Source organism: Sinocyclocheilus rhinocerous, unplaced genomic scaffold (genome assembly GCF_001515625.1).
Source record: "Sinocyclocheilus rhinocerous isolate Xijiao unplaced genomic scaffold, SAMN03320098_v1.1 scaffold1349, whole genome shotgun sequence".
NCBI classification, from domain to species: Eukaryota; Metazoa; Chordata; class Actinopteri; order Cypriniformes; family Cyprinidae; genus Sinocyclocheilus; species Sinocyclocheilus rhinocerous.
In genome coordinates, this window is record NW_015650713.1 from 38296 (window position 1) to 62541 (window position 24246).

The following is a 24246-nucleotide window of genomic DNA, read 5'->3' on the forward strand; positions in this document are numbered from 1 at the left end:
TCTCTCTCTCTCTCTCTCTCTCTCTCTCTCTCTCCTCTCTCCCTCTCTTTGACTGATGATAAATGGGGCAACTTTTTGAGCAATGTTGCCATCAACGGACAACCAGGTGAGACACAGGGCCCACGAACAGTCTAAAGTATCCAGATAGAAATTTGTTACCCATTCTCAATGGGAAAGTGCCCAAGCAACATTGCTCACAAAAAGTTGCCTCGTGTAGCCTTTGTCAGCCTTTGTCTCTCTCTCTCTAGCATACTATGCTCTCTGACTTTGCACACACACAGTGTAGAAAGATAATGATTACTGTGAATAGCATCATGCAGATGTCTTGAGGAGATCCCGAGATTTGGAGGTACACATCTTCAGGCACAGGAAAAAAACCCCCTGTAAAACCCAAAGAAGGTTGCTAGTAATCCAAGACAGTTCAGAATATATTAAATAAGAGAATAAACTCGATAATTCTTGAGGTCTACTGTAATACACATCATCTTTGATTCCAGAGAGAAGGAACACAGGAGTTGTTTTTCAGTTTTTCTATCCCCTTTCCAGATGTGTAGAGGTGGACACACACTGATGGACTGGTGTGGCAGTTCCATACATCACAACGTGTTTGAGTGCAGGGACCAGGGCCAATCCCATCCCAAAGGCCTTGAACAGCTGTCAATCACCCTTATAAGGGCAAGTGCATGTGCAAGCGTGTGCTTGTGTTAGTGTTTGTGTCCAGATTCAGATATTGTGTAATTGTGCTATCACACGTAAACACACTGTACTTGCACTCTGTGTGTGTGTGTCTGTGTGAATGTGTATGCTTGTGTGTGTGGGTAGGCGGAAAATCTTAACGGCTGCTATTCTTGATGGCTTCCTTGGCAGCTACAATCAGCGGAGTCAAGCTGGAAAGGGGCTTGGCAAGCTTCAGGAACGAGTGCTGTAAAGAGAAATAATACATTTAGGAAACTTCAATTTTTATATCCATTTTGATCTCTACATTCCTTTAAACAGTAAGGTTCTGCAATCAAAGAGAGCATTGCAACCATTACAATCTTCCTCGCATTTCCAGACTACCTTTTTAAATTATTTTGAGTCTGGGTAGACTGTTTGTTTGCATAATGGATTTTACATAACATCTGTTTAATGTCCTTACTTTTAATTTGTTATATTATCCATGTGTTATGTGTTATATTATGCATTTACATTTCTTCTATGTGATATAATTACAGGACCTATATTAACTGCATAAAAAGTATACAGTGGGTACGGAAAGTATTCAGACCCCCTTAAATTTTTCACTCTTAACTCCATTAAACTTTCATTTACTTTTATTCATTTAACAGATGCTTTTATCCAAAGATTTTCAAGATGGTGATGACACTGATGTAGGTACACTGATGTAGCATGCTGATGATCTGTATCAGAAAAATTTCTTCAAAGGAGGCAAAAAGATGGCTCTCTTGCCTCCACTGAGACCACTGAGTATTAACAACCCCCCTAAAGTGTGACATGGGTTTTGTGGGGAGTAACTGAGAATGAATGGGGGAAAGTCACGTGAGAGGAGGCAATGCCTCCATCGCACTATGATTGGCTTATAAGGCCGATCACGTAATAAATCCCACTTCTAACTTTCATGCATGTTCTGCAAATTTGAGAAACACTTGAGAAAAAATCAGATTGAATAAATAATGGTGTTAATGGCAAGACTAATTAAAAAGTAAACACACAACCTACCCACTTAGATATCACCGCCTTATGTCACATCACATTCAAATGTGAAATGACTTGAATATATTATCTATAAATTTTTTTAATTACTGATGACTGATAATCCGAAGATAAGTTTGAAAAGAACAGCTAAACATCAGTTAACAAATAAAATATACCTGAAATATGACATTTGTTATTGGGTTATCACTATTTGGAATAAATGTAAACATGCTTAAAAAGCACTTGATGAGAAATATACTTTGTTTTAATAATTATAAAATTAATTACATTTTATTTAAAAATACAAAATACAATTCTATTGATATTGTAAGTAATGTTTAAGTGTAAGTGGACCATGAATTTACATAAAATATTTAAAAAAGCACTATTAGGGCTGTCAATGTAACAGGTTAATTTGGCATTATGGTAATTATGGAAAAAATAACATTGCATGTAGTTGCTGATAAAACATAATGCAGGATGACGACTGACTGCGGCGATGCAGCATATTAGAATTCATTTAAAATTAAAGATTGATGCCCGTGTAGGTTTTTTTGTCTTTAGGTACAATATATAAGATTTTCATAATAAATATCCAAAAACTACTTGCACAGTGATATATATATTTTATGCAGTTGTGTATTTATGTTATTCTAAAAGTTCCCAAGGATTTGTAAATCCAGAGAAATTCCAATTTTAAATAATGACTTGTCCCTGCTCATTGTCGCCGATCAATTATGTAATATCCTCAGTTTCCGCTTGTAGAAACTATCAAAGAACTTATACAAGAAGTGAAAGCCAATAGAGAATGGGAATGTGTCGTCACAGTGGCAATGCATTCTGGGAATTTATGTCACGGGAGCCACAGCGGAGACTGGATAATATAGTGAATGTAGACGTTTGATATTATTTAATGTTTATATTATTCTACTTAAGATCGCGTTGGAGTGGTTAAGGCTCACTTTACATAATTTGCCATAGCCCTTTGCATGGCCGGTGTGAAAAACGTGCTTTTTTCAGCGTTAGAAAGCTGAAAAAGCAGAGGTAATTCCTGCAGACATTGATAAGGGCTATGCTATAGCCCTTTATCAATGTCTGCATTAAATACCTCTGCTTTTGATTAACGCTATGTTGATACAGTAAGCGTTAATCATTCCAACGCGATCTTAAGTTGAATCATATAGGCTAAACATAAAATAATATAAAATGTCTAACGTTATATTCACTACGGAACTCGGTTGAAAGTTAAACTGAAACTCAGTATGGTAAACAACTCAAATAAGATGTGTCTTAATAATTGATCCTTGTAGATTTATTATATAGAGTGGTTTGCATTAAACTGTAAGCCCTCACATCACAAATAGAAGAAAATCATATATGGAAACATTATCTTGCGGCAGCTCGTTGATACCCAGCCACTTGTTTGCACGGATTAAGTTTCATTCATTCATTTATTTGATCGCTTGCATCGTTGTTTGTTCGGAATCTCTAATAGTAAGAATCTTCAACTTGGTTCATTCAAGTCAAGGTATTTATACAGCATCCACAATACACAGTTTCAAAGCAGCTTTACAGAAAATCATGATGTTAATGTTTATAATATCCTCCCCTTTAAAAAATAGCCAGGGTTTGCTACTCTGACCAAAGTGTTTTAGCAGTTAGCCTATTCAGTTCCACTGTAGTGGAGACTGAATAATGAATATTTGCAGCCTCTCAGACAAACCACAGAGCGATATTTTTTATTTAAAGAGATTTACATATTAGTCCGTTTTATTCTAAGAGTATGTAAGATAGTTTTGAAAAAATATTAATAGTAAGCGGTCGGCTTTTTCTGTGGTGATTTGCGTGTGTTTACACTGTGCGCTCCTGAGCGTGACCTAAAATATGGCGGAATCCAACGCGGCATTACGTAGATTCCCATTCTCTATAGAACGTTCCATTGCCAGCAGCAGCCCTACGCTTCTGCCATTCTGGAGTGAAAGCGACTCAGCACTCCACTAGCTTCTTGCTGTCGCTATGGCAAATAGCAGCTGCTTTGTTTAAAAAAACGTACATTAAAGCTGAAATACAGGCTGAACGATGACAACCATAATGTACAATTACTATACTAGTGATCATCAAATCCTTATAACATTTTATTTTACGGACTATTTTAAAGTCTTCCCTTTTTTTCACAAAACGTTTTTGCTCTCTACAAACCATATCAGTTTCGGTTGAAAATATTTTAAGTTCAAGTGTTAGCATTATAAACACTGAATTAATTCCAACATATGAAATTAAATTAATGACAGAAAAATTAGGAATGTTGGACAATAAATATATAACAGGAATATGACAGCTTGACAGTAAACTGTTTTTGCAGTATTGTCTTATATTAATGTCAGTTAAAGGAAGACTGTAAACAAAAAAGTTATTACCTCGTGAGAAATGTCATGTTGCTGCTAATTCATTTACTTTGTCTTTTTTCCCACTGTGACAACATGTACAGGTGCATCTCAATAAATTAGAATGTTGTGGAAAAGTTCATTTATTTCAGTAATTCAACTGAAATTGTGAAACTCGTGTATTAAATAAATTCAGTGCACACAGACTGAAGTAGTTTAAGTCTTTGGTTACCACCTCAGTAGTGCCACAAACTGATCACCTCCATGCTACGCCGAATTGAGGCAGTAATTAAAGCAGAAGGAGACCCTACCAAGTTATTGAGTACATGTACAGTAAATGAACATACTTTCCAGATTGCCAACAATTCACTAAAAATGTTTTTTTTATTGGTCTTATGGAGTATTCTAATTTGTTGAGATAGTGAGTTGGTGGGTTTTTGTTAAATGTGAGCCAAAATCATCACAATTAAAAGAACCAAAGATTTAAACTACTTCAGTCGGTGTGCATTAAATTTATTTAATACACGAGTTTCACAATTTGAGTTGAATTACTGAAATAAATGAACTTTTCCACGACATTCTAATTTATTGAGATGCACCTGTATAATATGGACATGCATATGTGTTTTCCCCTTTTTATTTATCTGTGTTTGTATAATATATATTTTTGCTTTGGCAACATTTCACACAGTCATGCCAATAAAGCTCATCTGAATTGCATTGAATTGAATTGAGATAGAGAGATAGCGAGAGAGAGAGAAAAAGAGAGAGAGAAAAAGAGAGAGAGCGAGAGAGAGCGCTCAGTTAGAGTTACCTCGCTAGTGAGATATGTCATGTAATTGCTACACTATTTTACTGATAAAATCTTTAGTGCGCTGACAAAATATGTCTGCGCAAGTGTGTCTGTATGGCAAGCCATTTTAACATTTAACCCTTCAAACGTACTAGTATCTATTTTCATGCTACTAGTACTTATTTTTTAACTACTAGTATGTATTCCATTAAGTACTAATACTTATTCATTAGCTAGTAGTGCTTATTCTTTAGGTTCTAGTACCTTTTAAAAAAGATTTTAGTTCTTATTTATTAGATACTTGTACTCATTCATTAGATACTAGTACCTGTTAAATTGACACTAGTACTTATTAGATACGAGTACCTATTATTAGATACTAATATTTAATCACTAGTTACTAGTACTTATTTTTAGATATTCATACCTATTAAATAATTACTAATATTTATTTAATACATGCTAGTTATTCATTAATTCATTAAAGTTTTTATTCAGTAGATACAAGTACTTATTCATTAGATACTTGTACCTATTAAATAGATATTAGTACGTATTAATTTACATATTAGTACTTATTCATTACATACCCTTAACCCTACTCGATACCTAAACATAGCTACTACAAACATCTACCTTACTAACTATCAATAAGCAGCAAATTGGGAGTTTATTGACATAAAACTCTTAATATTGAATATGTCTTCCCTAATCTAAAGTGTTGAATTGTTACTAGTAACGATTACACAAGTTACTAGAGTGTAATAAATAAGTACTAGTACCCAATTAATAACTACCAGTATCTATTAATAGGTAATAGTAATGAAAATTAATAGTATTTAATAAATAAGTACTAATATCTAATGAATACTTGCCAGTAATATTTAAAAGGATAATGATTACTATTGGAATAATTACTAGTTAGAAAGTTTTTCTAAGTCATTTTGGTACATTTCTCAGATAACAACTGAAATTCTCAAAACTACTTGTTCAACCTCCACATCAGCTAGTTGCTTGTTCACATCATAAAAGCAATTTTTCATTCTTTTGAACAAATTACAAATGTGTCAGGGTTCTGTCACTTCAGTCTAGTTTATTCTTGGTTTTGTGACAGAGCCCTGACACTTCTATATTGTCTTGTCCTTGTGTCAGCGTGCAGTCTCAAGTATCCTCGAGCTGTGTGCTCACTTGTCTGCGTGTCCTGTTACCTTGTTTCATGTTGGAGCATGGTGTCTTGTGTTGTCGCATGTGGCTCGTGTTTTTATCGGCCTTTATGTTATGCTATGTTGCCTTTATTATCATGCTTTTATGTTATGCTATGTTTTGTCTTGTGCTGTGTAGCACGCAGCTTGTGTTTTTCACTGGCTGCGTGCTTTCATGTGATGCTTTGTGTGAACACATGGCTTATGAGTGTTCTCATTTGCTGCTTGTTCGTGTCTTGTTTTGCTCAGGCACATGGCTTGTGATTTTGTTTTGCTGGCCATGTGCTTGTGTTTTTGGTTAAGTGTTAGATCAACCAATGATCAACCAGTTCTCTAAAACAGCTCAAAGATGCATCTCACGCAACACACATACTGGTAAAAAAAAAAAGTATAGCCTGAATGCACTGTAAGTGGCTTTGGATAAAAGTGTCTGCTAAATGCATACATTATTATAATATTATTATTATCTCATGAATTCAATTATGCTTCAATTGGCAAGCAAATATAAACAGAGCACAATGCATTGTTACAATTTCTGACAATGGAAGAACAACAAAGGAAAAAACAGGGCCAACAGCTGGTAAGAAGAAGAGGAGTAAGGATGCAAGGTGGAAGGGTAGCAGTGGAAGAAGTAGAGGCCAAGGATGTAGGCATAAAATAAGGGCCACTATTATAGACCATGTTCTAAATAATGACCTTGAAAAGGCCAAGGCTGATAGAAAGGTACAAACAAATGTTGGGAGAACAACCGTGTCCTCAATCATTCAAACTATAGACAGAACAGGTATGTAATCAATCAATGTACTGTAATACTGTTTACAGTCAACTTGGATTTTAAGAGAGACATACGTGTCTCTCAGTGCAGTGGGTCTCCAGGACCGTGCTGAGAACCACTGATATATTCCATACAGAAAAAAGTGCAGTCTTGTGCGTTTTCAAGTCATCGTCATGAAAACGTCTCGGTTACGTTATGTAACCCTCATTCCCTGAAGGAGGGAACAGAGACGTTATGTCTACACTGACATTAGGGATCTCATTTTGGAGCCCCAATCAACACTGAGCATTACGTGAAACGTCCAATGACTATTGGCAAGTGGAATTTGCATGCCAAGCCACTCTCAGTAGATACGGGTATATAAGATTGCGGCGAGCATCCACTCATTCAGGTTTGTTTTGAGGAACCAAGAAAGCATCCAGGCATTCAACGCAGTTCAGGGTTGTGGCACCTGTGTTTACTAGACAGGGAACTTACTGGAAGAAGATAAGGTGCACATATCTTAGCCAGAGGAATGGCACTGCAAGCAAGACACAGAGACAGTCCTCCTGCAAATTACCTGTTCATACCAAGCACATGGTAGGAAACCAGCTCCACCCGGAGATTACAGAATCTCACAAAGGTATTAGGTGTTGCCTAGCCTGCAACTCTGCACATGTCTGCTAGAGAGGCACAGTGCATCAACGACCAGTAGGAAGCAACTCTCCAAGTGGAGTGAGCTCTCACTCCCAGGGGTACGGCTCGCCTTTGTGTTTGGTATGCCAAGGCAATGACATGCACTAGCCAGTGGGCCAACTTCTGTTTGGAGACAGCCTTTCCCTTCTGATGACCTCCAAAGCAGACAAAGAGCTGGTGAGAGCATCTAAAGCTCTGGGTGCGTTCCACGTAAATGAGCAAACTGCAAATGGGACACAGCAACACAAGGGCTGTATCTGCCTCCTCTAGGTGCAGCACTTGTTGGTTCACCACCTGGTCCCAAAAGGGAGTAGTGGGAACTTTGGGCACATAACCAGGCCAGGGTCTCAGGTTAACATTAGAGTCAGCCAGCCCAAACTCAAGGCACGATTCGTTGACCGAAACATGCCTGCAGGTCCCCAAACTTCTTGATGGATAAGAGCATGACAACCACGAGTGCTATCTTAAACATCGTATAGATTTTAAAATCTTGCTAATTACTTATAAAGCCCTGAATGGTTTAGCACCTCAGTATTTGAACGAGCTCTTGTTACATTATAGTCCTCCACGTCCGCTGCGTTCTCAAAACTCTGGCCATTTGATAATACCTAGAATATCAAAATCAACTGCGGGCGGCAGATCCTTTTCCTATCTAGCGCCCAAACTCTGGAATAACCTACCTAACATTGTTCGGGAGGCAGACACACTCTGTCAGTTTAAATCTAGATTAAAGACCCATCTCTTTAACCTGGCTTACACATAACACACTAATACGCTTCTAATATCCAAATCCGTTAAAGGATTTTTAGGCTCCATTAATTAGGTCAACCGGAACCGGGAACAATTCCCATAACACCCGATGTACTTGCTACATCGTTAGAAGAATGGCATCTACGCTAATATTAGTCTGTTTCTCTCTTATTCCGAGGTCACCGCTGCCACCAGATCCAGTCTGTATCCAGATCAGATGGTCACTGCAGTCACCCGGATCCAGTACATATTCAAACCAGATGGTGGATCAGCACCTAGAAAGGACCTCTACAGCCCTGAAAGACAGCGGAGACCAGGACAACTAGATGAGCCCCAGATACAGATCCCCAGTAAAGACCTTGTCTCAGACGGCCACCGGGACAAGACCACAGGAACCAGATGAGTCCTCTGCACAATGTGACTTTGCTGCAGCCTGAAATTGAACTGCTGGTTTTGTCTGGCCAGAGGAGAACTGGCCCCCCGACTGAGCCTGGTTTCTCCCAAGGTTTTTTCTCCATTCTGTCACCGATGGAGTTTTGGTTCCTTGCCGCTGTCGCCTCTGGCTTGCTTAGTTGGGGACACTTCATTTCCAGCGATATCGTTGACTTGATTGCAAATGATTGCAAAGATACTATTTAAACTGAACTGAGCTGGATGATGACATCACTGAATTCAATGATGAACTGCCTTTAACTGAAAAATGAGTGTTTACTATTGTCATTTTGCATTATTGACACACTATTTTCCTAATTAATGCTGTTCAGTTGCTTTGACACAATCTGTATTGTTAAAAGCGCTATATAAATAAAGGTGACTTGACTTGACTTGACAACAGGAACTTGAGCTCAACTGAGTCAAGCAGCTCAAAGGGGGCTCTCCGGAGTTCTGCAAGGACCACAGAGAAATCCCAAGAGGGCATGAGGCTCAAACTGGATCCTAATGATCCAATGCTTCCCTAAATATCTTCCATCCACTTCCTCATGATGCACTGCAATTACGGCGACATACAATTCAAAGTTGATGGGGACAGCCTTCGCTCCAACTTTTCTTGCAGGAAGGAAAGCACAATGCTGACCGGGCATCTTTGGGGATCCTCTCGATGAGAAGAACACCAATCAACAAACAGACTCCACTTCAGAGCATAGGCCTGCCTAGTAGAGAGGGCTCTAGCCTGAGTGAAGGTGTCTATCAGAGCCTGTGAAAGGCAAGTGAGGTTGGCTGCATCCCATCCAGAAGCCACACATGCAGGTTCCATAGATCGGTGCATAGGTGCCAGATAGTGCTCTGCCCCTGAGAAAGAAGGTCCTTCCTGAGGGGAATTCTCCAGGGAAGGGCTATCGCGAGGAGCATGAGAATAACTGGCTTTGTATGTTAGCCTTCGTTGCTAATTGGTTAGAATGAAAACACAGAAAGAACTATGATTAATACATTTAATATTTCATTTATTGTTTTTGATGTACAACATCATAAAGACATGGCTGTTTGGGCTTGATTATTGGCAGTTAAGTAGATCCAGAAACCAGCCAAACAACCACAATACCCACGACATCCACCACAGGTGCCTTTTTGGAGAGTATTTATAATTCCTAAAAGAAATAAAATTTCATATATATAGTGTGTGTGTGTGATCCTTTTTCCAACTCAGTGATTCTATTTATTTATTTATTTTTTTCCTGACATGTTGGTTTTATATCTTTCACTTGGATGTTATAAGTTGCACTGAATAAATACAGCTGGATGAAACGAAATATCATATCAGGCTGCAAATTGTGATTATTTTAATGGGCACTGATTCTTTTCTATACCCACTGTATATATATATATATATATATATTAGTAATCTGTGTCTGAGTGTCACGCTGGTTTATGTTTTCTTGTCATTTATTTTTATATTTAATCATGTTTCATGTTCCTTTCGTGTGTTTCCCTGTCCTGTCATGTTATCCTGCTATTGGTTCCTTTGTTCAATGTGTCATGTTGTGATTTGTTGTCATGTGTCTTGTTTCTCATTGGTTGGATTGCATCATGTGACCTCTATTGTTTGGTATAAGTAGCCCACATGTTGCCATTGTCTCTCGTCGAGTATTGTTCCCGTAATCCTCTGTCGGTGAGTTTCTGTTTCTGTTCATGTCAAGTCAAGTCAGGTCTTGGTTTGTTTTTAATTTGGATTTCACATCTTGTTCAGTAAACTGCACTTGGATTCATTACAACTTGCCTTCAGTAGACTAATCATTACAGAATACTCGACCACAACCATGAACCCAGCAGTTTCTCTTTGCCTTCGACAAGGTAACTGGGCCATTGAAGAATATGTTGAGAAATTTTGTGAATTTTGCTCTCCAGTGTATTTGAATGACATTGCTCTTAAAGGCAGAGTAAGTGATTTTTCAAAAACACTTTAGAAAACTGATTCGGGCCGAATCGCAAAACAAACTTGCAGCCAATCAGCAATAAGGGGCGTGTCTACTCGTGATGTGGAGGAGAGCGCGTTCAGTGCATGGGACGGACATTAGCCGAGCCGAACGACAGAGAGATAGAGATGGCGGATAAATATCGGATCAGCTTTCCAGCGCTGGAGAGAACTCAAGGAGCGGAGGCCTGCGATCAGACGCCGAGGTTGCTTTGTTTCTTCTCAATAGGTGAGTAACACCGTGTCTACAAGGGTATTTTCCTGAATGCACTTAGTGGCTTTTTTCAAGAGTCACTGGTATGCTGCTATTAGCAGCATACCATTGACTCTTGAGGAATATATTGACTATGCACTCTTGCTGAGCGGTTCGTCATTCACTGTGGGAACTGTGGACGATGCTACCTGCAGTCTTACAGTACCCACCATGCCAGAGCCTGTTCACGTCATGTCCACCAAGCTAGTATCTGATCATGCCATGTCTGCCAAGCCAGAGCCTCACGTCAAGCTTGCCAAGCCAGAGCCTGTTCACGTCATGTCTGCCATCCAGAGTGAGTAAAAGAGCTGGCAAAATTACTCTGGACCCCTCACACCCAGCACACTTCCTCTTTGAACTGTTGCCGTCTGGCCGGCGCTTCTGTAGTAGTTCTGTACTGAGCACCAGAAAGGCCAGACATAGGAGAAGTTTCTTCCCTCAGGCCATCTACCTCATGAACAGTTAAATGTTCTCTGTGCAATAAAACATGTGAAATACCCAACTATCTATCCTTATATTTATTACATGTATGTTATTGATTTAATATATCTTACATCTATCCACATTCCCTTGCATAATTAGTCTATAGCACATCTGTACATACATATTGTTGCAAAGAGACAGTAAACAGTATTGTAAGTGCTGTGACAAATCTAGTCTAATGCATTAATAAAGTACAAGTTATTAAAATAAAAATTAATTTATTATAATAATTTACAATAAGTAATATAATAATTATTATAATAAAAAGGAAAACAAGCAGATGGAATAGAAAAAGTATAGAGAACGCTAGTGTTATAGGGTCAAGTATTTGAATATAAATAAAAAGAAAACAAGTAGAGAGAATAGAAATAGAATAGAAAGTGCAAGTGTTAGAGGGTCAAGTTTATTAATAAAAACAAACAAACAAACAAGTAGATAGAATAGAAATAGAATAGAAAGTGGGTCAAGTGCAGATGGAAGAGATGTGTCATTAAGTCGTTTCTTGAAGATGGCTATAGACTCAGCTGCTCAGATCGAATTGGGCAGGTAATTTAAGGTAAAAGTCTGTGAAAGCGATTTTCTTTAAAAATTTAATTACAGGCTGATCCAACCTGCATGAAATTCATCGGAGTTATCAACTCATAATGTAAGTCAGTACTGTGTATGGCAGGGGTGTCAAACTCCAGTTCCTGGAGGGCCACAGCCCTGCAGAGTTTAAATTCAACCCTAATTAAATGCACCTGATCCAGTCCTTCAGGCTTATTTGAAAACTACATGGTATGTGTGTTGCAGCAGGGTGGAACTAAACTCTGCAGGGCTGCGGCCCTCCAGGAACTGAGTTTGACACCCCTTGGGTTATGGCCTCCACGTGCCTGTATGCACTCCTGACAATGTCTGGGCATGCTCCTGATAAGATGGTGGGAGATGTCCTGCCAGACCTGGATCAGGGCTTCAGTGAACTCCTAGACATTCTGTTGTGCTACTTGGTGGTTTCGGATCCTCCGATGCATAACGTCCCAGAAGTTCTTGATTGGATTCAGGTCTGGGGAGCGTGACGGCCTGTCAATGGCATCAATAACTTCATCATCCAGAAGCTGCCTATACACTCTGCCCACATGACGCCGGGCATTGCCATGTACCAGGAGGAACCCAAGGCCAACTGCACCAGCCTAAGGCCTGACAGTGGCTCTGAGGTTTTCATCCTGGTACCTAATAGCAGTAAGGGTACTGTTGGGTAGCATGTGGAGGTCTGTCCGTTCCTCCAAGGATATTCCTCCCCAGACCATCAATGACCCACCATCAAACCGGTCATGCTGGATGATGTTGTAGGAAGCATTATAACCCCATGACATCTCCAGACTCCTTCATGTCTGTCTCATGTGCTCAGTGTGAACCTGACCTGCTCTCATCCGTGAAGAATTTGGGGCACCAGTGGCAGGTCTGTTAATTCTGGTGTTCTCTGGCAAATACCAGTAGGGCTGCATGGTACTGGGCTGTGATCACAGGTCCCACTACAGGAAGTCTGTTTCTGACAGTTTGGTAAGAAACATGTACACCAGTAGCCTGCTGGAGGTCATTTTGGAGGACACTGGTAGAGCTCCTCCTGTTCCTCCTCACACAAAAGAGAGGATATAGGTCCTGCTGCTGGGTTGTTGCCCTTCTATGATTATGTCCAGCTCTCCTCATGTAACAGCCTGTCTCCCAGTATATCATTCATGTTCTTGAAACTGTGCTGGGAGACATACCAAACGTCCTTGCGACGGCAAGTATGGATGTGCCATCCTGGAGGAGCTGGACTACCTGTGCAACCTGATTGGGTTGCAGGTACTGCCTAATGCTACAAGCAGGGTTGGGAAGATTACTTTTAAATTACTTTTATTTCACTACAGATTACAAAATACATGTTTAAAAAGTCATTTGTAATGTATTTGTTAGATTACTCAAGTTTTGTAACTTAATCTAAATAATTTGGAATACTTACGGTACATATGGGGCATATTAATTTTGATGTCTTGTTTTTATATTAACCACCTCTAAATATAAATGGGTGGCATGAATGCATTTAAAACAATTATAAATGCATAAATAATGTTATGAGATTAATGTTTTAAATATAACATTTTGAACATAGTAATTATGAAATGATGTTGAGAAAATAAATTATGTTTTTAAATATGAAACTAAAACCACCAATAGGTGTCGGCAAATTACTGTTTTAATGAATGAGTCATGGAATCATTTGATTCGTTCAAAAGGACTGTTTCATTCAGAAATGAAGCAAGTGTTTTTTATGAATGTAAATCAATCATTTGCTCAGCCAATTTGTTCAAAATGCTGATTCATTCAGGAACCAAACAACACTGTGTTGCTCACAGATAGGCGACTCTTTTTATTTATTATTTATTTGCATTAAGCGCAGCCATAGATGCTATTTACGCAAAGTGCAAATAGCCATTTACACTAAAAGGCTTTTCACACTGCCCTTAACCCCCGGTTATCATCATTCTAAACACCGCTTTTAACCCCGGGTAAAGAAACGTTTCACACCTCTAATTTGAAAGCGGTGTTAGCACCGCTTTTTACTCTGGGTTATGAAACCCTGCTCTGGAGCAGGGTTAGCACCGCATTGCGGTCCTAAGTTTGTTCAGTGTGAAACGGAGCAGTGTTTGCTTGTTGCTGCTGGACACTTGGCAACAGACAGCCAATCAGAAATTGAGCAGCGAGGCTCATGTCACGTCAGTAACAGGAAACGCGCATCGTGTAAACAGCAGCCGGTGAGAGAAAAGTAAGAAATGTCAAAAGACGGAAAGTGTGTGACCTTGAGTGATGGGGAGACGGTATTATTCTTACAGTTATGGTCAGAAAAGTCTGTTCAAGACAAATAGGATGGCACGGTCAGAAATTTAAGGAACAGAGTATTTAAGGAACTAACTGTAATCATCATAATACAATGGCACTACTGTATAAGTAAACACTAGTCTCTCCACACTTAAAAGAAATTAAAAGAAATATTCACATATTTTGCTCATTGTTTTCTTTCTTTTGTACTTTTGTCTTTGTTTTCTTGCCTTTGTGCATCTCATGAGGCTTAAAACGGCTAAAGACCTACGCGGCGACATTTTTTTAATAACTGGCAAGACGCAGAAAAAGCTGTGTAAACAGGTTGCCTGCTGTTCGTCCAATCAGTGACAGTGACACCGCAAATATGCAAATAAGAACGTTAACCTGGGGTTTAGGAATGTAAGAAATTGAGCAGCGAGGCTCATGTCACGTCAGTAACAGGAAACGCGCATCGTGTAAACAGCAGCCGGTGAGAGAAAAGTAAGAAATGTCAAAAGACGGAAAGTGTGTGACCTTGAGTGATGGGGAGACGGTATTATTCTTACAGTTATGGTCAGAAAAGTCTGTTCAAGACAAATAGGATGGCACGGTCAGAAATTTAAGGAACAGAGTATTTAAGGAACTAACTGTAATCATCATAATACAATGGCACTACTGTATAAGTAAACACTAGTCTCTCCACACTTAAAAGAAATTAAAAGAAATATTCACATATTTTGCTCATTGTTTTCTTTCTTTTGTACTTTTGTCTTTGTTTTCTTGCCTTTGTGCATCTCATGAGGCTTAAAACGGCTAAAGACCTACGCTGCAACATTTATTTTTAATAACTGGCAAGTTATTCCGTTTATCCAGGGTTTAGGATGACCCAGGGTTAAAAATTTAAAGTGTGAAAAGCCCTTAAGTGAAAATGGCATATTTTCTTAGCAACAGATGCTAAGAGCAAATAGCAATAGTTTCTAGTTACACTACGTGCAAATTATATTATCAGATTCTATTTACAATGTAAAAAATAGTAATATTTTCTTTGCTTGCAATAAGAGTAACAGTAATTAGATGCTATTTATACTAGTATATGGTATAGTGGCAGATATTTGCACCCCAAAATACCTATTACAACCCTTTACACTCAATATGCAACAAAAGCATATTGAGTGTAAAGGTTGTAATAGGTATTTTGCATGACTAAGTATTATCTCATGAATACCTGAAGGGAGCAATTGTGTATTTACAAAGCACATAAAATAATGATACACTGCATTACACTTATGCAGCCACGTGTAAATGGATTTTCCAATGTCAGCATTACTAAATGTGTGTTTCTATTATTATTTTTCATACTTTATTGTGGATATTTTAAGTTTACTCTGAATAAACATGCAGTTGACCAATTATTGGACACTTTTAAAGAATGATAGTTATTCTATGTTATACATATAATGTAACAATCTATAACCCAAGGCAAAATTGAAGATTGATTCAAGACAAACCACTGCCAGGTTGAAGTTGCCAAGAAAAGTTTGATCTTGCCTAGCTCCTGTGTTTTGAGCTACAGAATGTTGTTCCATCTGGTGGCTATTGTGTGAAGCACAACAAATTAATGTATATTTTAATAAGCAGGCATGCAGGGAGCACCTTGTTCACACATGACAAATTGTGTTAACAACTTTGCATTTTTTGGAATCAGTGGAAAGCAACACAAAACAAACAATACTAAACAGTCAAACCTGCTAAAATTCACCAATCTTATATTAGCACTTTGGCAGAAATTTTTGGTGTTTTTAGCTTGTCAGCTGAAGTTGTAGTGTACATAATAGGGTTATAGGAACAAGTATTTCTATAATCTATTAAAGTGATAATATAGAGCAGTGTGAAGAACTGTAGACTGTGCAAATGTAGCACAGAAACTGCCGCTGGTCCTGTCGCATACAAATTCTCAATATGTCATGAAACATGAGTTTAATTTATATTTATTGGAATTTACAGTAATACAGATGCCTGAAACATAGTTTGTTACCTGCAACAAGTCCTTAGCTGACCCTCTTCGGTCTACATCCATCTCCAGACAGTGGTTCAGGAAATCTCGAAACACTGAGGATAGCCGCTCAGGATTTTGTAGCTCTGGAGTGCCGTTTGTTGCAATTAAATATAGGGCCTATCAAAAGGGAAAAACATTAATGTATAATTATAGAACAATAATTATAATAAATAAATGTAACACTGTAAACGAAGACTAATTTCACACACACACACACACACACACACTTTTTTTCAGTAGTTTTCTTTCTTTTCAGCTCATCATATAACGTTTTATGTCCATACTAATAATTAATATTTTTCTTTGTAATTTTAAGGTAAATCTTATTAGTCTTATATGTGCACTTTTACATTTAAACTAATTTTGGATACTAATTTATACAACTTTTTTTTTTCATTACATCAAACATAATGCATAGATGTATTAAAGGGGTCATATGATGCGATTTCAAGTTTTCCTTTCTCTTTGGAGTGTTACAAGCTGATTGTGCATAGATAAGATCCCTGAAGTTGCAAAGACTAAAATCTCAAAACCAAAGAGATATACTTTATCAAAGTTAAGACTCTGCCACACCCCCCTAAAACGGCTCACTGTGTGTGCGCGCGAGCGAGAGAGAGAGAGAGAGAGAAAGAGAGAGAGCGCGAGAGAGCGGTCACATCACAAACACATACCAGCTTCATCACTGTGTCTGTCACGCGACTCTGTTCCCCTTTCGGGCTCTGTCTACATTTATTTTGAAAGATGAAGCTCGCGATTATGGTAAGGGGCGTTACATTTCCGACGAGTGCTTGCAGTGTTCGGCCAATCACAATGCACTGGATCAGCTGGCCAATCAGAGCAGACTGCGCTTGTCGGAAGGAGGGACTTTGTAGAAAACGAAGCGTTTGAGAGAGGCGGGGCATAGAGGACCTACAATAATGTACAGTATTTGAAAAATAATGTGTTTTTTGAACATTAACGCATGTCAACATATTCTGTTACACCAAATACACAAAATAATGATCTTTAAAAAAGCATCATATGACCCCTTTAATAAACTCTACCATTCATTATTTTTTTTCATACACGGTAATAAAAATACACTAATAATAATTAACAGCCTACAAATATTACTAAATAAATACATTTCATTCCTTTCTTTTAAACAGTTTATGTCTTCATATAGATGCTTAAAAAAGTATGTCTGTATGAGTCGGTGTGTCTGTAACTGTGTGCTGCAGCTGGTCATCTGACCGCAAACAGCGATTCCGCACTACTACTCATGGTCGGTCCACTAGTAATGGCTGTTATCTGGATTATTTTATATCAAGCAAAAAAACTAAACAAAAAAAAAACACTGGCAATATTTGTAACAACTGATATTATGTTTTATATTCATGTCCTTTATAGCCCTGTCTAAAAATATTTGACTTTATAGAAATAAATATGTAAAAAATTTAAATAATGAATATTTTTAAATGTTTAATTGGTATTATATTAAAATCAGCTAATAAGGGCATTTAATTTATTTTATAGTGGATGCTACACGTGGATCAACAAATCTTTGTCTTTATGATAGTTAATTGAAGTTCAAATGGTTTGTTTGCTGTACACACAATTAGAATTTTACCAACAAGTAGCTGCAACCTGCAGAAAATAAACACCTATATGAATCCTTTAAGAAGTAATTCACCCAAAACTGAAAATTCTATCATCATTTACTCATGTCGTTCCAAACCCAAGTCAAGCAAGTACAGTTGAGCTTCTGTTTAAGCTCACTGTCATGTAAATATGTGAATAAGAGTCTAAATTAAACCTGTTCATCATATAAAGTGATCAGTTCTCTTCAGAAAATTTGGACTAAACAGCTCAACTCATATGGATTAGTTTTACGATCTCTTTATGAACTTTTTGAAGTGTCAAAGTGGTAGTTGCGTAGACTGTCAATGGAGGGACAGAAATCTTTCCGATTTCCATAAGAATATCTTAATTTGTGTTCCGAAGATGAACAAAAGTATAATCAAATCAAAATTAAATCAACATTTATTTCTAAAGCGCATTTAAAAACAACACATGTTGACCAAAGTGATTTACACTCTCAACATTACCACAAAACAAACAAAAATTAAGAACACACCCAATACAGATCACTACTCAGACTCCAGACCCCTAGGGGCAGGTAAGCAATAGAGTAGAGATGCATTTTCAGCAAGGATTTAAAATAGGGTGACCATATTTTAGTTTTCCAAAAAGAGGACAGTGGGTGCGGGGGGCTGGGGTGTGGTTGGTTGGTGGTTAAATTAATGCCCAAAGTAGCGCCCAAAGTAGTGCAGTGACCATATCCCAAATATCAACTCAAAATATGTAATTTCCATACCTAAAATAAATATTTTACATTTACAGTCACTGTTATGCATATTGATCATAAACACAGCTAAAAAGCTTCTTACCAGTGGCCATCCTTCACAAAACTTAACATTTAGCACAGTTTTATCACAGAATGCAAAATGTTTAAATACAAGCATTTCAGTCAAATGTAATTTATGCAACATTTCAAACGGGGAAAATCAACAGATGGTAAGTTTAAAAGTAGCCCAATTCCTTCGAAAAAAAAAAAAAAACGTGAAAAAAAAAAAGTGGACTTCACAACCCTGCATCCAACACGAGCTGCAGGAGTCAGATTTAACTGATCACGGGTTGAGAGGAGAGATGACTAACAGATCATGCTGGAGGATTTGCTGCTCAACAGTTCCTGAGCTCACTGACAAATATCTGATCTTCCTTTACACAGAATGCACGTGATCGCTACATCGAAAGTGGAAGTATATAAAATTATATGCAATATTAGAATGTTTGCGGGAGTGGGTGGGACTGGACACAAAAATCACGGGAGCGGGCGGTAATGGTCAGAAATTCAGCGGGAGCAGGATTAATAAAACAATCCCTCGCAGGGCTCTAAAACAAAAACGCACACAATGAATGGCGACTGTAGAAAGCAAAAGCCGAATCCCGGACATTTTGGGCGATTTAGAAATCCCAGCCGGATGCAATTTTTTAGGTCTGAAAAGAGGACATGTCTGGGAAAAAGAGGACATATGGTCACCCTTTTTAAAACATTCCAACGAGTTGCAGGATCTAATATGAGGAGGGAGGCTATTCTAGAGACGTGGAGCTGCCACAGAAAAGGCATGATCCCCTTTAGTCTTTAATTTTGATTTCTGAACATGCAGAATAAGACTCTGAGACGATCTTTGCGCTCTAGCAGCACACTGCCATTGTAACAGGCTAGAAATATACTCTGGGGCAAGACCATGTAACCTTTTAAAAACCATTAGCAAGACCTTATATTGCACTCTAAAATCAACAGGCAGCCAGTGCAGAGACTCCAGCACCGGAGATATACTAGAGCATTTCCTCGTGCCAGTCAGCAGTCTGGCCACTGCATTTTGCATTAATTGCAACCGAGCAAGCAGATTCTTAGACAGCCCCAGATATAAAGAATTGCAATTATCCAGTCTGGATGAAATAAAAGCATGAATCACAGTCTCCAAATCTATAAAAGTCAAGAAACTCTTCAATTTGGCAATGCCCCTCAGTCTTACGGTTTGGAAAGGCATGAGCATGAGTAAATTATGACAGAATTTTCATTTCTGGGTGAACTATACCTTTAAATACATATCATCAAGATAGTAGTGTGATAAAGTGAGACGCTAATCACCATTAGCAACAGCATATTTCAGTGTAGTGGCAGTTAATGTTACTGTGTGTTGCTAGTAAATGTTGTCAGCTAATTTAAAGTTCTAATTAACTTGAGTAAATGAGCTTTGGAATGAGCAAAGTGACTGATAAAACTGTCACTTACACTTATTAGATCTTGTACTTGAGCATTCTCAAGCAGTTCAGCACAGACCGAGCACGGTCCTCTAAGAGGTGTGCTGTCATAGTTAAAGAGTCCAAAAAAAGAGATACTCTACACAGTAGAGAATTTGCTCTTCTCTCAGTCGACTCAAAGTCCCAATCGGGCTAGGTGGTCAAAGACCATGTCCCTGCATGTGCAAACCAATTCCCACAAGTGAGCTAGAATAAGCCAGTTGTCAAGAATAAAAAAGCGAATGCCCACTTCCCTAAGAGGGGCAAGGGCAGTCTCCACGGCTTTCGTGAAGACGCGAGTAGACAGGAACAGCCCAAAGGGAAGAACTTTGTACTAATATGCCTGTCCTTCGAAGGCAAACCGAAAAAAGTCTTTGAAGGATCGAGACATGAAAGCACGCATCCTTCAGGTCTATTGCTGCAAACCAATCTTGGTACCTTACACTCTAACATGTGTTTGAGGGTTAACAGTCTGAATGGGAGCTTGTGCAGGGCCTTACTCAGCACCCTTAGGTCCAAGATTGGTCTGAGCCCCCCACCCTTCTTGGGTACAATGAAGTAAGGGCTGTAAAACCCCTTCTTCATCTCGGGCAGGGGGACAGGCTTTATCGCGTCTTTCGCCAGAAGGGACGTAACTTCCGCTCGAAGAACAGCAGCATTCTCACCTCACACTGAGGTAACAGAATGCCACTGAACTTTGGTGGATGCCTGGCAAACTGAATCGCATAGCCGAGCTGAACGGTCCTGAGGAGCTATCGGGAAGTGCCAAGCATCCAGACACCTTGCCAACAGTCTCAGTGGAACTACATTCAACATACCTGGGGCAGGGTTCCCGCAGCTTTGCGGAACAGAAGACACAGTGGCAGAAGACACATGTTCTTCAGGGCGCACTGTGCGCCTTAAGACACATGTCCTTCAGGGCACACAGTGCCTTGTCCACCAGGTCTGTCAAAGTCACTGACAAATTCAGGAACTGGAGGTCGCCAACATGCGTCATACTGACTCGATGACTGACCTGTTGCATCAGAACATAAGGAGGCAGAGAATCTGCGTCCGAACAGGCTCTGATGCTCAAACTTAGCACCTGGCCGCCGCACATGGGAGCTCCAGAAAGGTTTGTGGTAGGTTCGTGGACGCCGTGCACCAGACACCTGACGCCAGCTGCCCCGCCATCCCAGACCCGAATGGGAGCCCCTCAAACACAGTTCAACCATGCTCCACAGTGGGGAGACACCATGTCCAACTTAAGGCCTATTGCATAGGGGGTTCTCCCCATTCAAATATGTTGAAAGTGGACGCTTTTTGGGTGGGACCCCTGTTCTGCTTACCTACCATTCATCCATTTCCCATACACTTTGGCATGCGGACCCCCATCCCGTTTACCTGCCAGTTGTCCATTTCCCTGACCATTCTTGTCCCCTGCCCCCATCCCATGAATCCACTATTTGTCCGCTTACCCACTAAGGTGACCAACTGACCCCTGATGACCACAGCTCACCACTGCCCCGCCCTCGGGACCCCCCCATCCTACGAACCCACTATTTGTCCATTTACCCTCTAAAGTGACAGACTGACCCCTTGACCCCCACTGACCACTGCCCCGCCCCCTATCCCACGAACCCACTATTTGTCCACTTACCCACTAAAGTGACAAAATGACCCATTGACCACTGCCAGCAAGTGGGATATATATCCACTTACAGTTTATTGTATGGGATCATTTTAATAGGTTGGTGGGATGATTGTCCACCAAAATACTAAACCGATCCCATTCAATATATTGCAAGTGGGATATGTGTCCATTTGAAATTCATTGAATGGGATCACTATAATAGCTTATTAGGATGATTGTCCAACCAGTCTATTAAACTGATCCCATTGAATAAATTGCAAGAGGACACATATCCCACTTGCAATTTATTCAACGGGATTGCTATTAGTTTAATTGATTGCCTACCAATCTACATCCCATTTCCAACCTATTAAATGGGCCCCAAACAGGAGTGTTGTGGGCAGAGGACTTTTGGCATGAAACTTGGTACTACTAACTCAGGGGGATCTTATGCAGTGGTGTAATGTAACGAAGTAATAACACTTCGTTACAGAACTTAAGTATTTTTTGGGAGTATCTGCACTTTACTTGAGTTTTTATATTTCAGCCAACTTTTACTTTTACTCCACTACATTTCCTAATATACTTTCACTCCGATACATTTCCCCGAAGCATATTCATTACTTACTACAAAATAGTCAGAAGTCAGAAGAACAGGTTTGACGAATCAGTGGTCTGGCGCTTGCAAGTTAGACTCCTAAAAACACCTTTGCTCATGTGCAAACAAGTGCTCACACAACCACGGATGATTTCGTTTTCCACTCAAGTCGAGTCTGGGGTGTGCGATATACTGTACAGTGTATCTTCTGCGATAATATGGTAAGTGTTGTAACGATGTGCGATCTGACATTTTCGAGTATATCACCAAATCACACTAACAGAAACAGAATAAATAGATTTATTAGTCTATTAAAACTCAAAATTTAAGGCATTCTAAATTGTAGACGGCAAAAACGCTTCTGTATGCTTTTTATATTTATACAATTGAATATAGTTAACTTAATCTATATCACACAAAGAGCACCATTTTCTGCAGATATCAGCATGATAACGAATTTAATAATCATTTTATACAAGTTCAGTAAAGTTAGCAATAAGTGACTTACATTTTAGACACAATATTGCTTGTTTTTGCTCGATTTTGCCAACGAAAATAGTTCCAAACAGGGAGGGGTCCAAGATGGCGCTCTGATCAGACACATGTTGATGAGCTCCGCAAACTCAGCTGATTATTTTGTCTTGTAATGCAGTTAGAAAAGCTTTTGAACTCATAATTTGTACCAGATCACATTTAACCAGTGTTAAATTTGTAGTAGCTGTAAAAATGGGAAAATCCGTGAAAAGAAAAAGTAGGAATGGAACTCAAGCTGCTGCTAATGGTAACAAAACTGCTAATGAGACAAGTCAAGCCCGAAAAGAACTTCTGATGGAGAACATGCATGACTACATGAGCCATGATACTGACTCTGGAGAATTCATGCTGTTTGAGGAAGAATTTCCCTGTTTTCCAGAAACCCCATGTAAGTCCCCTGCCATCAATCAACGCAAGACCAAGAGCGCTGACACAACTGCCATCCTCTCACAACTTGGGGAGCTTTCGAGGCTGATTAATAATCGTTCGGATGCTTTGGAAAAGATGGTGGGGGAAAACTCACGTGTGATCGCTAGTATGAAAGAAACAATCAACGAAAATACCAGACAGATTTCTGGAGTGAAGGATGAGATTTACTTTATGAGTGCCGAAGTTAAAGACTTGAAAGTCAAAGTCGGTGCGACTGAGTCACTAGCCAAAAGAGTCGAGTTTAACTGGCATGAACAGGAAAAACGGCTTCTGCACCTTGAAGCTTATTCACGTCGTTGGAGTCTCAGAGTTCATGGGGTTCCTGAAAGTGAGTGAGAAGATATCCGAGGTAAGATCATCGACGTTTGCCTGCAGCTTCTGCCAGATGCGAAAGACAAACTCCCGGATGCCGTGGATACCGTTCATCACCTGGGTCGAAAACGGCTGAACGACAGCAAGCCCAGAGGAACCATTGTACAGTTTACCTCTCGTTTTCAACGCGACGCGGTCTGGCGTGCTGCTAAGGATTAAATTTTCCTTAGAAATAACAACCTGAAAATATCCGAGGATCTGTCTCAAGCAGATAGAGAACGAAGAAACAAGCTATGGCCCGTCATGGAAAAGGCCAGAAAAGAAAATAAGCGAGCTTATTTTGTGGGTGGAAGGGCATTTGTAGAGGGAGCTGAGATTTTCCCTCCTGAATGACTAAAATAAGTTTCTCGTTTATTCTTATCTCTTGACTTTAATATTGCTTCCATCCTTTTGGCTTGTTGGCCCTCTTCGATGTTTTGGACCATCACCAGTTTACAGTTCTTCCCAGGACACTGAAGACACTCGTCTGGCAGTACTACACTTTTGCTTACTATGTAAGACATTTGATACGTTCAACAAGATTTAAATAGTTCTATTCCAGAACCTGTTACAGTTT

At 39.2% G+C, this 24246-nt stretch overlaps 1 protein-coding gene across 1 annotated transcript in view; it reads right to left on the bottom strand.

The window, feature by feature from the left end:
• Positions 1-175: 175 nt before the first annotated feature.
• Positions 176-24246, bottom strand: part of LOC107712492 (serine/threonine-protein kinase PAK 3) — a 126877-nt gene continuing 102806 nt past the window's right edge. Inside the window, exons 14-15 of the mRNA XM_016517763.1 lie at positions 16276-16413; positions 176-922 (exon numbers count right to left, since the gene is read on the bottom strand). Coding sequence (XP_016373249.1) covers positions 833-922; positions 16276-16413 — 228 coding nt within the window. The 3' untranslated portion in view covers positions 176-832. The remainder of the gene's footprint in view (positions 923-16275; positions 16414-24246) is intronic.